The sequence below is a fragment of the Bos mutus genome, chromosome 3, assembly GCF_027580195.1.
Source record: "Bos mutus isolate GX-2022 chromosome 3, NWIPB_WYAK_1.1, whole genome shotgun sequence".
NCBI classification, from domain to species: Eukaryota; Metazoa; Chordata; class Mammalia; order Artiodactyla; family Bovidae; genus Bos; species Bos mutus.
The window spans coordinates 103,761,489-103,777,482 of record NC_091619.1 but is presented as its reverse complement, the minus strand read 5'-3'; the positions used below and the strand labels follow the sequence as shown (position 1 = coordinate 103,777,482).

The 15,994-nt window shown below is 51.6% G+C and overlaps 1 protein-coding gene across 6 annotated transcripts in view; it reads right to left on the bottom strand.

Annotated features, from left to right (window-relative positions):
• The window catches only part of KDM4A (lysine demethylase 4A), a 42,269-nt gene that overhangs the window by 19,295 nt on the left and 6,980 nt on the right, over nucleotides 1-15,994 (bottom strand). For 3 of the 6 annotated variants that reach the window (XM_005898355.2, XM_005898354.3, XM_070368326.1), the window contains exons 5-12: nucleotides 15,537-15,730; nucleotides 13,429-13,478; nucleotides 12,619-12,722; nucleotides 12,099-12,236; nucleotides 11,170-11,420; nucleotides 10,261-10,460; nucleotides 9,025-9,398; nucleotides 493-613 (exon numbers count right to left, since the gene is read on the bottom strand). In XM_005898355.2, coding sequence (XP_005898417.2) covers nucleotides 493-613; nucleotides 9,025-9,398; nucleotides 10,261-10,460; nucleotides 11,170-11,420; nucleotides 12,099-12,236; nucleotides 12,619-12,722; nucleotides 13,429-13,478; nucleotides 15,537-15,730 — 1,432 coding nt within the window. The other 3 variants (XR_011463750.1, XM_070368328.1, XM_070368327.1) reach the window with 3 other exon arrangements.

Genomic DNA, 15,994 nt, shown 5'->3' with positions numbered 1-15,994 from the left:
CCCAGCCACAGTGGGCTGGCTCCTCTGAATATACCTCCCTGCCTGTCTTCACACCAGGGTTAGTTACTCGCACTGTCCCCTCCGCCTGGATCACCACCTCCTCCCTTTAGATCAGTCAACTACCCCGTGGGCTTCCTGAGGGCATGGACATATCTTAGCTTAATCTATGTCTCCACACATCCAGCACAGGGCCCTTGGCATCAGTGACAGAACCTGCTCCCCTGAACAATCAGCCACTCCTTCCTAAGAGAAGCGAAGGAAGAATCTGCGTGTTACGATCCCGCAATAGGCAAATTCCAAGACACCCGAACCTATAGTGAAATCTGAGAATAAGTCTGATACCCTGAAATCCAGCCCTCTGCAAGGAATACCTGGGGGGAACAGCTAAGCCACAGGTCCACCCCGGCCCTCCGCGTAGCTTCCGGAGGTCTTGGAGGAGGTCCTGATGTGCTGAGAGCCTTTCCTCTGGAGATGAGTGAAACTACCACTTACCATCATCGCTGACGCAGTCCTGCAACACGAGCGGGTGGTGGCGGGGGAGCTTGCTTAAGGGCTGACGGCGGCCCTTGGACTTCTTACTCTCTTCCAGGGAAAACATATATTCATCCGCAACCTGGGCAAACCACAAGAAGAAATCAAGTTGGCCTTCCCGCCACTTGGGGACACAGCAGAAGTCAGTCTTACAGTGGAAACCAAAGGAAAGAGCAGGGCAGAGAGACTCAAAGGAACAAATATAAAACCAAACATGGAAAACACCTGTCTTAGAAGAAGCTAAAGTGACAAGTGTCATGCAAATCAGCCAAACCAGGATTGTGTAAACCATTTTTGGATTTAGTAAGTGTGGATCTCAGAAACAGGGTGAAACAAACGTACCTAAAACAAACCTGCTCCAGCTCTAAAGAAGAGCCGCACCCCTCCCTGAAGCTCACTGACACGAGGCTGTGTCTGAGAGCCCAGACAGGCACAGGAGGCCCCGTTCCTTGGACAAGAAGGCCAGCAGCAGCTGTTATAAAGTGCTGGGCACCTGGGCCATCTAAGTTTGAAAGGCCCGAGCACAAGCAAAGCAGAGAGGAGTAGCCGACCCATTAAAAAGAAAACAGGCCACTTCCCCTGCACCTTCAAGACCTCAGCTCTAGCTGACACTATTTGTTCCTCTTCTCCAGAGAACACCAGCCAGGACAGAGCACGCCTCTGAAACCCTGGCCTGCTGCAGAGAGAAAGGCTGATTTAATGTTGCATTTACATAATGTCAGAGCAAATGTGAGTAGGTTTAAAGTATAAGGACTCAATCAGTAATAATACCACATCAGAGTTTCCTTCTAATCGATATGTTTAAAACTTGGTTGTACTGACTTTAGGAGACACGGGTTATGGCAAAACCTATTGAACGAGGACCTGAGGCCTGGAAGAGGCCCACTCTGCAACTGTGACAGAAACCAGAGCTTTAGAGTGCTGCAGAGAAAGGGCAGCATCACAGTGCCCCCTCGGAGAAGGGACACTGGACCTGCAGACTCCATGTGCCACTACACAGAGCCCCAGGACGTAGGGGTCACACTTGAAAACGTCAGGAAAAAACCAAATGCTGAGCACAGAGCCCTAAACTGAGTGTCTGTTTGCCCACTCATTTAACAAACATTTACCAAGACATACTGAGTCCAAAGGCCTGCGGGGGAAGGTAGGTGAGATAAAACACGCCCCTAGGGCGTGCTCCCTAGCTCGACCCAAGCAGTGATGCTCAGGGCGGCATGCAGTGATGTGGAGAAGTGAGACGAAGACTATCACAGACTTCATCAGACCAGAACTACACCAGCAGTCTAAAGCAGCGCCTTCCAAAATGTACACCAGGAAGGGGCCATGAAAGCTGCCACTGGAGTGAACAGGTTGGGGCTCCAGGCCGCCTCCATTCTGACCACAAGACCCCTGCTTCTGATTTACATTTTTTAAGTGAGTAAGAGGTCACGTAAGGAGGGTGTTCTTCGGCTCAACAGACTGGAAATACCCACCAAATTTATTTGATAGTGTAATCACGAAAATAAAAAATGTAGGGATATGCACCCAATGCGTGTATACTTACTGATGAGTTATATATAGTAATGTACTTATACACACCTTAAAACAGACTGAAAGGATTAAAAATAAAGTTCCATTATTTGATTCCTGCTCCTCCATTATCTTCTTGCACCCCCTACTATGAAGATTACTTAGATAACAACCCTAAAAGTGAGTTATGGCAAAGACCAGGAAGTACAGGTGTGAGAATAAACGGAGCAGAGGTGGTGAGGATTTCTGGCCTGGGTCTCCTGGGTGTCCAAGGTGAGAGACAAAGAAGGCTCCTGTGGATGAGAGGGGAGTGGTTAACAAGCCAAGTTAAACGCATTCCGTATGGTACACACAACCTGTCTGTGGGTCCTTCATTTGGAAATACCCAGGGGGCAAGAAGGAGAAGGCAATGGCAACCCCCTCCAGCACTCTTGCCTGGAAAATCCCATGGACGGAGGAGCCTAGTAGGCTGCAGTCCATGGGGTCGCTAAGAGTCCAACACGACTGAGCGACTTCACTTTCACTTTTCACTTTCATGCATTGGAGAAGGAAATGGCAACCAACTTCAGTGTTCTTGCCTGGAGAATCCCAGGGACGGGGGAGCCTGGTGGGCTGCCGTCTATGGGATTGCACAGAGTCGGACACGACTGAAGTGACTTAGCAGCAGCAGGAGGGGGCAAGAAGAAATTCAGCCTGGGAGTTCAGAAAGGAAGTCAGAGCAAGACCTGTGGATCTAGGAATCCTGGACATCAGGCTCAGAATTTAAATGATGAAGTGAATGAGATGATCAGTGGAAGATAAACTGACTGGAGGCCATGCCTTCCAGGACAGGAGAAAGAAGAAGAAGAAAGGAGATCCTGGGGAGAGGGGGCTTTCCTCAAGGGGGAAATCCACAGTCCAGACTACAGAAGAGCAGTGGCCAAGGGACTCAGCAACTGGGAGGTGCCAGGACTATTTTAGAGATAAACTCCAGTAGATACACAATAAGGAACCAGGGAGCGAATGCCATCACACAATTTTTGAGAAGATAAAGGGAAGGAATTAGATGACAGCTGAGAAGGAAATTTCCTTCAATTGTATTTTAAGAAAGGGGATTTGAGTATGGTTTTACTAGTGAAGAAGCTTGTCCCCCAAAGATGCACAGTCCGAATCCCTGTGAATACATTAGATTAACAGGACAAAGAACTGTTAGATTGCTAATCAGATGACCATCATCCTGGATTGTCTGGGTGGGCCCCATGTATTCAAATGCTGCTTAACAATCGAAGAAGGTAGCAGAGGTCATGGTCAAAGTGATGTGACTTGGCCAGATGTTGCTGCCTTCAAAGGTGGAAGGAAAGGGTCAGGGACAAGCAATAAGGACGCCCTGTGGAAGCTGGAAAGGGCAAGGAAAAGGACGCCCCCAGAAAGGAAGGCAGACACCTTGCCTTTAGCACCATGAGGCCCATTTCAGACTTCTGAACTGAAGAACCAGAAGAAGGCAAATTAAGAGTTAAGATGCTAAATTTGTGTCCCTTGTTAAAGCAGCAACAGAAAATGCACATGGCGGTAGGAGGTGGAGATTAATCATTTTACAGGCAAGCAAAATGCCTCTCATTCACTCCTGGAGGAGGCAGAGGGGTCAGGACCAAAAACACCAGAATGTGGCTCCGGGAAAGGAGGCTGCCTCTGTCCACACCTCTTTAACCAAAGTGCCTACTGCACACTCGAGATGCGCCCAGAGGACCATGCCTGCTGCTGGGCGATGCAGAGACAGTGAGACGTGACCCAGCCAGAGTCTAAAGCTGCCTTCCTGCTACCATCGCTCTGCCTCTAACCAAAGCAGTCGCATCTATCCATAGTGAACATCCTTCCACATTTTCACCGCCTCTGGCTAAATACTCTTCCCAGTTCTGCCTTTCCCTGCAATGTACTCCAATTTCTAAATGCCCGTAGGAACAGAACTAGGCTCAAACCCTGTTTCAACCAATTAACCACATGAGCCAGGGCCAGTGGCAACCCAGTGACAAGAGCAGGTGAAGAGCACTGTGCCCGGAGCCCTTGGTGAGGAGAGGGTCGGAGAGCATGCCGGGTCTCCCAGGCCCTGCCAGCAAGGGGGCTGGAGCTCCAGGCTCCTGGAGTTCCTTTATCCCTTCATGTGAGCAACCAGGTCAAGGTCAATGTTCCTGATGGGGCTGGTTCTGTACAGAGAAGAACCAAGCGTTCTCTCTCCTTCTTCGGGGAACTCACTTTTTCAAAGCAGCCTGAACTGACAAGAACTTCTGCAGCAGGCTCATCACTGTGCACCACTCACCACTCAGGTGGTGGGGGTTCAGCAGCCAGTCACCGGGGCCCTTTCACCAAGGCCCCGATACAAGAGGCGGCACACAAACTGAACGACAAGCGGGCCAGATAACACTTTGAGGGATACTTAAAGCATGGGGACGGAGCCCACCAGGGTGTTCTTCAAAGCCCAGCTGTTTCCAAATATAGACACAATGCTCTTGGACCTCTCCAGGGATGGGCAGAGTGTCTCAGCTTCTGCCCAAGCCTTGACTGTCAGTCCGCCATTCTGCCCAGTGAATCAGCCCTCATGTCAGTTCCTAACTGGAGCTACACTTCCCTTCATTCCACCCCTATTTACAGAGGCTCCTGGGCTAAGCCCTGGGGACCACATTGATGCCTCAAGAAGCAAGGCTGAAGGTGGCCCAGGGCCTGGTTCCTAGCAGTGCACCTTCACTAGCCTGGGACAACCGCACTGAGACCAAGACAGCAACACAGACAAGGAGCAAAGTGCTAGAGAGACTAAAGGAGGCAGGGAAGCAGCTGGGAAGTGACTAGTGGCCTGTGAAAAGGGCCGTGTCCCCGTAAGCAGGGGCCTGTTACTGGACAAATGGCCTCTTCCCCCCTCCAAAGCCTGGTGCCGGCAGGACAGCGGTGTGAGGCACCAAGAAACAGTAGAATGGCATTTTATGTCATGCATATATTACAATTAAAAACCCTCTTGCAGCCATCCCCTCGTCTCCTGCCTCTGCTGGAAACCACAGCACTCGCTCCTGTCAGAGCACCCCCATTATCTTCCATCATTCCCTCTTCAACACAGGCCCACTCGGTAGGCTGCCACTGTCTTCCATGCTCTCCTCGCTGGCTCTGCACACACCACCCTCTCCTAGTTCTCCAAACCTCTGGCGCTCTCTTCTCATTGTCCTTCTCCTTCCCGAGCCTTCCACCTCTACCCACACTGCGAAAACTGCTCTCCACGCCCCACCGGGGAGCTCTTCCACACCCACCGACACCCTCCAGGTGGAGAGGATTCCCCCATCTACCCATCTTGGGCGTGTGTGTGCACATCTCCACAGCCTGCCGCACACGCAGGTGGCATTTAGCATGCCCCAGACTGCACTCACGTCCCGAGCCACAAACTCCCCTTCACTTTTTCTGTGACTTTCACCCGCCACAGACACACCCCTGTCCATCCGGTAAGTAACACAAGCCAGAATCCCACGTCACCGCATGGTGCCCTCCCACTCCTACCTTCCAAGTGGTGGCCCCAGACCCCCACCCCCCATCACACAGCTCAGGTCCTTACCATCTCTCAGATTAAGAAGCAGGTTCCAAACTGATTTCCCTATTGCAAACCTTTTTTTTCCCCTCCTGTCCTCAAGTATTTAATTATAAAAACAACATGGTATTCATAAAAGTATTCAAACAATTTATAAATGCAGGAAGTGAAAATCATCCATAATCCCACCTTGAAGAGAATCTCTACTGTTTCTAATTTTGCCTCCTTCTTCCCCAAAAAACCTTTACATTGCTTCCAAGATGATCTTCCGAAACATCAACACAAAGCTAAAAGAACACTTCACAGACAGTCCAAAGAATAACTGACGGAGTTTCTTGAGTCAGTGATAGGGGGTCAGAAGGGCACAGCCCTAGATCAAGGCAGAATTAAGACATATAATAAACAAATGTCAGGTGTAAGACTAATTAAATGTCGATTCAAACAAACCTACTGTCAAATACATTTTGTTTAGACTACTGGGGAAACTGATTGCGAACTGAGTATTAGATGATCCTAGAAAATTTCTGTAATTTTGTTAGGTATAATAACAGCATGGTGATTAAAACACACCCACATTTTTCAGAGATACACATTGAAGCAGGAAGAAAATTGCATGGCATCCATGTCATGATTTGCTTGCTATATAATACTTCAGGAAATTAAAAGGACAGATGAAGCATATGGGGCTTCCAAAATATTAACTGTTAGATCTCGGTGATGGTGATGAGTATTTGTGGTTTGCTGTATTACTCCATATGTATCTTTGTGCATCAAAAAAAAAAAAAGAAAAAGACATGTTACAGAAATTTTCACTCTCCAAAAACACATGTCAGGTAAACTTCCACTGCCCCCTCGCCCTGTCACTGAAGTCGAGCCTCAGAGAACAGGCAGAGGTCTAGGACGGGCCTCCTGACACCCTCCACCCACACCTCCCAAGGCCCTCTCGTCCCACTGAGACCAACAAAACCACTGTGGACCCCAACCTGCCCTGATGCTGGCGTGAGCCCCAGCTCCAAAGAGAACCCTCTCCCCCACCAGACTCACACTCCTGCTAACCTCCTTCTCCTGCCGTCCCTGACCCCTTACCCCAACCCCGGGCGGAGCTGCACACTTCCACCACGTGTGCTGCGACGCAGATCACCAGGGACTAGCACTCCCTGCTCGCAGCTGTCTGCTGGCCTCGACGACGAGCTCCTTTGAAGGTACCATCCTAGCCCACAGCAGGCACACAAACCACTACAGGGTAAAGAGAAGAGGTCAAGCAGCCAAGACGTATCAGTGACTCTGAAGTAGTTCAAAGACGCCAGCACGTCAAGGGGGAGGTGGTAGAGACGGCAGGTGACGAGAGGAGAAAAGGTGTTCAGGCTGCAGCCGAGAAGCCCACACACGAGCGAAAAGGAACCAGGAAGACACACAGTGGTTTGGGAGCAGGGGTCACACAGAGAGGCGTGTTAAGAGAGAAGCCTCCTCTCCCAGCACGTTTCCATGGGAGGAGTCCTGGCTTTGGCTTCAGTGGGATCTGCCTCTCACAGAGGGACTGCACTGCTGCCTGTGTGCACAACACGCCAAAGGACACAGACTGGGGCTTGTCTGTTCCTGGGGGGGGGCCTGAGCGGCCCAGGGCTGCCTGTGACCACACGGGTCATCTCTCTAACTGAGGGTAAACAAGCAGCAGGGCTACTTGGCCACGGGTCAAAAACCACTCTCCTCAACCATTTTAACTGGTGACAAAGTGACATTCTGAGCTCCATATGCCCACGTCCTGTATCCAATTTTACAGGTTCCTAATTTGGGAGAGAAAAAAAAAAAGGCTGTTATTTATTTACTGCCCTGCTACCACCTAAAAAAAAAAACCCAACCCTAGAAAAAACTTGACTCCATGGTAAGATTAATAATATATAATTAATAACTATATACATATTAATACATGGCCTCAATGCTGTAAAGTATTTACTCTCTAGTACGTCCTTGCTACTGTTAGCAGCTTCTGTGGTTGCACATCAGGAGGACGGTCCACAAGGACAGTGTGGCCTGCGCAGACAGCAAGACGCACAAGAGCGCACAGAGCTTGGTGAGGCGACTGGGATGCTGCCACGAGGAACAGAAGGGGCTCTGCTTTCCAAGGGGAAGAGCCCTCGCTTGTAGAAGTGACCACAGGAGAGCAGGGAATGGGGGTCAGAGGCAATGGGAAAGCAGGGAAGGAGACACGGGGGTCACTGGCTCACCAGACTGCACCACGCATGAGAGGGAAGGGGACTCCACATGGAGAAACAGCATCTACAGAAACTGAGGCTGAGATGCAGAAAAAACAGAAAGAAAAATCATACGGGTGTTAAAGACAAGAGGCAAACTAACCACAGAAACGCACTGCTGAAAAATTAGGAGAATTTGAATATGGATAAAGCATTAGTACTTCAGGCAAAGAAAAGATAAAGCCAGCACGTCAAATGTTAATACACAGAGATAATGCACGCACACCGGGATAATGTGTGCACACAGGGGGCTCGTGACAGTTTTCCGTTTGTGTATAGTTTAACAATGCTTTGGAATAAAAACTTCGGAGGAGAATGGATACACACGGATGGCTGAGTCGCTCTGCTGTCCAGCTGAAACTATCACAAGACTGTTATTCGGCTATACTCCAAAACAAAATGAAAAGTTTTTTTAAAAAGCAAATAAAAACTTCAAAACGACAAATTTTCCAAAGGTGAAGGGAACAGGGAATCGAGGAGAGCTTCTCTGTGCTCACTCCTACAATCTGCCAGTGGCCCCACCTCAACCCTCAGCCCAGATGCAACTTCACCACAGGCTATGAGGCTGGACAGAGAGGTCACCTGGGCAGGCCTGAGTTGGGCTGCACCCCACGTGGCCCTGCTGTACCCCACACAGACTCACCAAGCGCCTTTCTACACAGAACAAACAGAAAACACAGCTTCTGGCAACACCATGCTCTGGGAGGAAGCCTGAGCAAACATGTCCCTGTTGACAGCTCTGGGATTCATCCTGGTCTCCAAAGGGATGCTGGCAGCAGTGTCATACTAGGAGGGGGAGGATGAACACGGGGAGTGGCCGGAAAACTCCCAGGGCAGCCCAGGGTAAGAAAGGCCACGTCATTCCAACCCTCAAACACCAGGCTGCAAACACTGCTGCTCTAACCCTGCGCCACGAAGGCCAGGAGGGTCAGAGCATGTGCCCCGCTCAACTGAAGATCCACTGAGGGTGGCCAGGGAAGCCACAAAGCCATTCTGGGGAGCAATAGTCACATAGAGATAACAGGGAAGAAAAAAAAAAGCCGTCCCAGCAAAAAACAAACTAAAGAGACCCAATGCCACCTGGCTTTTGCTTGACACAACTGCAGGCTGGAGGTCCATCCTGAGGGTCTCCTCTTGCCACTGGGGACCCTGCAGGAGCCCACCCCCAGTGGCCCACCCCAGCACCCATACCTCGGCCAATTCCCTCTCACTGATGCTCCGGGTGGCGCCCCCTTTCTTCCTGGCGCACGGCTCTCCTGGAAGGACCCTGCCATCCCCTCTGGCATAGCTGTGCACAGTGAGGACTCCGGTCTGCCCTTGGGCTCGGCAGGACAGAGGCTCGCTGGTTTCAGAATCGGAAGAAACAGAATCCTGTGAAGAACCGGAGCCCAGGCTGGAAGACGATTTCTTTTTGGAGCCTGAGAAGACGAGGCGTCCAAGAGAAGCTGGGTTCACAGAAAGGTCCAAGACAGCTGCTTCATGCTCCTCTTCCTCGTCCTCATCGTCCTCTTCCAGCTTGACGTTTTTAAGCTCTTCAAATTTAACTTCAGTGGAGTCAGAATAATCTGAAACACAAGACACGTTGGACGGAATCCACTCCCTCCTGCACATCTCAACCCCGAGAGAGGGGCACAGACCAAAGAACATGGGTGCTGAGGAAGGCCTGGTTTCCAATTCTGGCTCCACCGTAACGGGGGTCCCCTGCACGATCTGGGGCGAGCTGCCTCAGCCTCTCTGGGCCTCTGGTTTCCTCCTCTGTGATGTGAGGATGCTACTGCTTCCCAAGCCCAGCACACAGCACACGGCAGCTGTCCCTTCCCCAGAAGTCCCCTCAGCTCAGCAAAGACCCAGCGAGCCAGGCCAGGAAGTCTGCTCCATGGAAGAAGCTGTGCCCACAGTGCTGATGGCTCCCAGCACACACCCGGAGCAATTCTGTCCACGCAGAGGTCCCCCAAGCTGGGCCTGACCCGAGGCTGACACCTGCTCCTTCCAGATAAATCTACCCTTGATAACCGTCCGTGGGAAGGCTTTCAAACACGGTGCTGGACCACGCCGTCCCTTCCTGAAATACCAATGGCCCCTCGGGCCCCCAGTGAGCAAGCTCTCAGATGGCAGGTAGGCAGTCCCCATGCTGTCTCATCCCACGTCTCAGGGAGAAGCTCCTGTGGCACACCTGTCTCCTCCCCTTCCCGCCCCCTGCTCAAATCACAGGATACCATGGCCAGCTCCCTCAACAGCTGTGGGCCTTCCCCCACGTCCCTCCGTGACCCTAGGTGTCCCCACCCAGAGCGCTTCCCACACCCCGGTCACCATCTGCTCACAGACCCACCTCCCTCATGTCATGCCTGCGACCTTGCAGTGATGTGGCATCCAACATAGAACAGAACAGTTAGGGCTGTGGGGGAAAAAATACCACAACCAACTCACCTGGGAAGGTGAGGCTGTCCTCGACTTGGCGCACGGAGCTGTGGGTGGGCCTCACGGGAGAGAGGGCGGCCTGGCACTCCGCCATGTCGTACTGTCCGGAGCCCAGCTCCTCCTTGGGGAAGAGCTCGCTCTGACTCACCTCCTGCGGGATTTCAAGACAAACGCGGTGCCTCTTTGTCCCGATCCGGTGCTTGGCCAGGCTGCAAAGAGGAGGGCACGCTTTTTAAGAGCCAGTGTGTATATCCGCTTACACAAACACATCCCCACGCAACCTGACAGGAGCCGCCAGAGCCTGCTTCACACTCTGGAGCCACCCAAGACTGGGGACCTCACGGCCCCGAACCTGTTCCATCAAGTGCAGTTAGGGATGTCGTCGCCCCGCCTCACAGAGCCGACATGAGGCTCGGGAAAAGCTGTGCTGAGCATGCGCAGAACACCTGCGTACAGCAGGTCCCCCCGTGAACGTTCCTCCTCTCTTCCCCACACAGCCCCAGGTGGGGGGAACTGCTGAGGACAGGTCCTCTGGCTGAGACACTGAGGACACTGCCCCTTGCCCTCACCAGTCCCATTCCCTGCATCACTCTCTCCTTTATAAAAAACCCTCAAGCAGCAGCGAGAAGGTGGGCTTCTCTGGCTCTGAGGGAGCCACACCCCCACAGACATGTGAGCCTCCCTCTGGGTGACTATGGCCCAAGGAGAGGTGCCATCACCTCTGCGTGCAGCATGAGGAAGGGTCTGAATACCTGAGGATTCTGGAGCCTGCACCAAGAACCTTCCCTCAGCTGTGCTCAAACACCCCGCTCAGAAGCAGCCCCTCAGCAGGTGAGGGGACCTACCAGACACTCCCCTACTCCACCCCACCTGACCCCACCCCACCCAGGCAGCTGGGCCCAGGGGCTTCGGGGTTACCTCCTCTTCAGGTCGCCCTCCTCTCCATCCTCCACCCCCTCCGTCTCCTCCTCCTCTGGGCAATCCTCCTCCTTCCGGGCTCTCAGGGCCAGTTCACTCTCCTTAAGAAACTCGGCTGCTTCTGGTGTGGGCAGAGTGTGGTCGATGACGGTGCTGTCCTTCCCAGCTTTCCAGAGCTTGTATCTTTCTGGCTGGAACTTCCTCACAAACACGTCCATGGAGATCTTCACCATGTCCTTCCTGCAGGAGCACTGTCGCAAGGCGCCAGAGCGGTTCCAGGTGAGACCCTTCCCCAGCTCCCCCCACCCCCCTCTCCCACCTTCTCCCACCAAATGGAAAAAGAGAACAGTTTCAGGCTGAACTGTTTGGGTTCACAGGCTGAGGGCATCGCGTCCATGCAGAGCCTTCACACATGAAAGGAAGCAGGAGAAAAGGCTGGAGGACGCATGCCACTGGGGCGAGTCAACTGGGACGCTAGCCAGGGTGCGTGGAGAACAGTTAAGAGACAAGGCTCAGCATTAAACCCGGGACGGTCAACGTCCACCTGCCCTCTGCCACCTATTCAGGCCAGGACCTCGGCAGCAAGTCTACTCCCGGCCAAACATCCAGCCTTGCTGCTTCCTTAAAGGGAAGCCCATCAGATTTCTCCTCGACGGCGAACACCCAGAGCGGCTAGAGCAAGAAACAGCACTGTGTGTGTGGGTGCAGTGTTAATGCCCAACGAACTCAAGCACGGAAACCTCATTTTATACAACTTTATAAATTTTATCTCTGTGAACACAAGATGCTGGTACTTTTGCACATTCCCTGCCACTCCGTTTCTCAACTCCAGCAGCTCAAAGAAACACCAGCCAGTGTACCTAAGAAGGCTGGCTGGCTGGCTCAGCTGTTTTTAGACACAGTTATTATGAAGGAAACAGTGGACTTACCAGCACAGCTTGTTTGCCATACTCGATCCACCGTCGGGTAGCAAAGTTGGTGGATTCGGCACAGTTGAAGCCGTGGTTAAAGCCAGCATGGTAGCCGTAAGGGAAAGTGATCATAAATTCTCCGGCTTCCTGAGTCACCTGAACAAGAGCAAACAGGAAGCAGTTGAAGGGCAGGAATGCTGGACTCCAGGTCAGCCAGCACTCAGTGACCAGGGACAGGTCACAAAGCCTGTAGGGGTCTTAGTGTCTTCTGCAACATGCCAAGTCCCCGCACATTAGACACCATGACTGTAATTAATGACTCCTCTGGATTAACGCTGTTCAAGGGGGCTGGACCCTCCTCTGGCAGCAGGAAGGCGGGAACCCACCTTTAATGCACTGAAATCAAAAGGTGACACAGATTAGTCCTGGCCCACACCTGGTACAGAGGAGCAAGTAGAATAAAGCTCCCTGTGAAACACACGCCAGAAAGAGTGGTTTCCATGTAAGCCAAGGACTGCTGTGTGCGCAATCCGCTCACCTTGTCAAAGGGAATTCCGTATTTCTTCAGCATTAAAGGAGAAATCAAGGTCATCTTATGGCGGAGAAAAGCCTCACAGCTTTGAGCACTGCCTGGGAAAAAGCCTGTTTAATTGAAAACGGGTACAGTTAATACACGGCTCCACACTGGCTATGTAACCCTGGAGTCACTTCACACAGCGCATCTCGTCTAAATGTAAGGAGGATGAATCACCAAGGTGATCGCCACAGATTATTCTAGCTCCAGGCCAGTCCTAGCGTTCTATGATGAGGCTCTGGACTGTCCCCGGTGTAGTGGTCATCAAATCCTGCTTGGGGGATTACCCTGGCAGCCTCTGTTCTCATAGAGTTTTAAAACTACTTAGAGCCTTTCTCCATTCACCAGGACCCTCAATCTTTTGTAAGTAACACATCTAAGTACAAATGACAAGCGCTTGTGAAATAGTCTCTCTAGAGGTACAAATCTACTAGAGTCCACTTACAAGAACCAAAGCATGAGATGCAACTTTGACTTGACCAACTGGGGTTCTGGCAAAAGAACCAGATCCAAGGTGACCAGTACACTATCCCTGGTCAAACAAACCCATGCATGATGAAAGTGAGGCAAAGGCAGTCTAACGCTTACTAAGCCCCTTCCCAGGACAAAGTGGGAAAGGCTGTGATTTCAGCTGCTCTGAGACGTACCCAAACTGGCAGTCTGGCTCACCCCCCACGTGTGGGCCTAAGAAAGGACCACTGACAGTGGACATCCGAGAGCCATGAGCGCAGCTCCCTGGCAGATCTGACCCGGCCCACGGAGCGAACACCATACCTTTGGCCAGGCGCTCCAGCCGCTTTCCGTGCTCGGGTGGGACGGAGTACCTGTAAGTACACAGAAGCAGCGGCCACTGAGCAGAGGGCTGGCCCGGGAAGGGGCCCAAGGGCTCGTGCCCACTCTCAGAACAGCTCGAAATATCAGACTTTTCAACTTCCCGACCACAAGAACTAGAAAGGGATCTGGAGAAATGACGTATTAGACTGTCTGGGCACTGGAGTGGGAACCCACACTGAAGGGCAAGCGATTTTTATCTTTTATATTCATTAATAAGACGTTTATTTGATAGTTACCATGAACCAGGATTTATGGCACACACTCAACGTTGCTCTCCTTTATAATGTTATTCATGCAATAAAACTTAAACAAAGAAAAAAAAAAGAGAGAGAGAAGGAGGATGGCATTAAAGTGCTCCTGGCAGAGCCTGAAAGGCTTAACTGGGATGGGATAGAGAGAAAAATGGGCAACAAGGTGACGATGGATTAGGTACCAGAGACCTGGCCCCCATCTGCTGAAGAGCCCATTTCCCTTCGTCTCCTCAACAGTGCACTGATTATCCAGTAGCCACTCACGCCTCCAACACTGTGGGTATCCAGACACCATAGGATTGCCCTTCATTAAGAAACAAAAGGAAAAACTAAAAAACACATAGAAGACTATTTAAAACTTTTGCAAAACTGTTAAAAACTTCATATTCAGGAACTCACAGTAAGTCTAGTTTACCTTTATAGTGCGTTCTAAAGATGACTCCACAACAACAAAACCTTCCCATCCCAAATAGTTTTGTTATGAAACAAAACAGATGAGGAAACTATCACCTAAAGGGCTCTGGGATCCATCAGGCAACCCTGCACAGACGTCTCTGGAGGAACCACTTCAGGTGACCTAAAGAGTGTATGCAGTAACAAAGTCTAGTTTCAGGAACTTCAGAGTAAACATGGGGAAGACACAAAAGTTACTGACTCTAGATAGAAGTCTAGCTTCTAAGGAACTGGGTCAGTAGTCAGGGGGTAATCACTGGCTCAAAAGGGTTCCCCACCCCAAGACTGGAAACTGGAAAGGCATCTGACAGAACAGAAGAAAACCCCTGGGACAGGATGTGGCTGAAGAGGCTGGAAAAGGAATGGAGACAGACACAGCTTCCATGACTCCCCAAGACCTGGTCGGTGTCCCCTCCGGCCTCCTCGCGCCTCCATCCTCATAATCGGCACCCAGAGCACAAAGGACTTGCTTCCTCTAGGTACTCAACACACTGCGTTCACTCCCAAGTCTTTGCACATGTTGCTACAAACACCCAGACACGCTTTCCTATCCCTCCTAACCCACCACCCCACCCAGCCACATCCTCACATGCGAGGCCTCAGCTTGGCCATCACCTCTTCCAGGGGAGGCTTCTCTAGGCCTAGCGCTCATGTGCCTTCCTGTGTGGACCTACTGCACCCACTGTTCCCCATCACAGCTTTTCTCCCACTTTCTCTCTCTTGATCAGTCTCCTATCTGTGTGAGGGTGAGCGCCTCATCGGTCCTATGCTCTGTTGAAGGCACCACCTTCGCTGACGTGCTGAGATGGATGGGTGGGAGCAGGCAGACGAGAGGGCGAATCTGCCTCGGCTGCAATGAACAGCAGGGAGTGGATGCCGAGTGACCACGCGCCCCCTCGTGGGTTAGGCACACACTGCTGCTCACCAAATATTTTTTCCATGAGGAAAAGAAAGCTTTCTATCATCTGAAGGAGCGACTCCAGTCTTGGAAATCTGCCTCTAAGAAATGCCTCAGGCCTGTTCAGAAAAAGAAATCAGACAGCAGTGGGAGAGCTTGGGAGAGCCCCCGTGGCTCTCGGTCACTCAGCCACCTTCCGTATCCACACGATGGGACTAGGTGCCCTGCCCTCTAAAACCTGCTGCTCCAAGGGCAGGGAGAGCCAAGGGCAGGGAGAGGCCCAGCGCTCTAACAGCACCTCGCTGCTTCAAAGTCGGAAGAAAACGTAACACGCCAGTCCCACCCCAAGCCTGCCAAACCAGTATTTGTATTTTATCTCCATCCCAAGGTGGTCCATGTGCACACAGAGCTGACCAGCCCCGGTGCCAACTGCAGGCCGACTTTACCAGGACTTGGGCTCTCCGAAGTGCAGGTAATTGATGCTGTACAAGTCCATGTCTTCGGTGTGCCAGGCAAAGGATGTCTTCCACATGCCGAAGTACAGGTACGGGGTGTTCACACCCTCGATGGTGATCCCACTCTCCTTTTCCACCAAGTCCAGGATGGTTCTCAGCCGGCCAATATTCCACTCATCTACATGCTGCAGAGGATGTTAGATTGAATAAAAACTGAGGCTCTGAACCCACCAATTACAGAGCAGGTCACAGGTGAGCTGTCACTTTTAACAAAGATCTGGCACACTGTTGAGACTGTGTGGACATAAAGACCACAGCACCTCTCACTCGCTGTTCAGAGCTGCCACTGGAATTGATGCCATTATGCCCCCAAAGAGCAAAGCAACACTGAACACTAGTAAGTGAAAGAGGAGAAAGCGAGGTGATAGCCACCTGTTCTAAACCCAAGA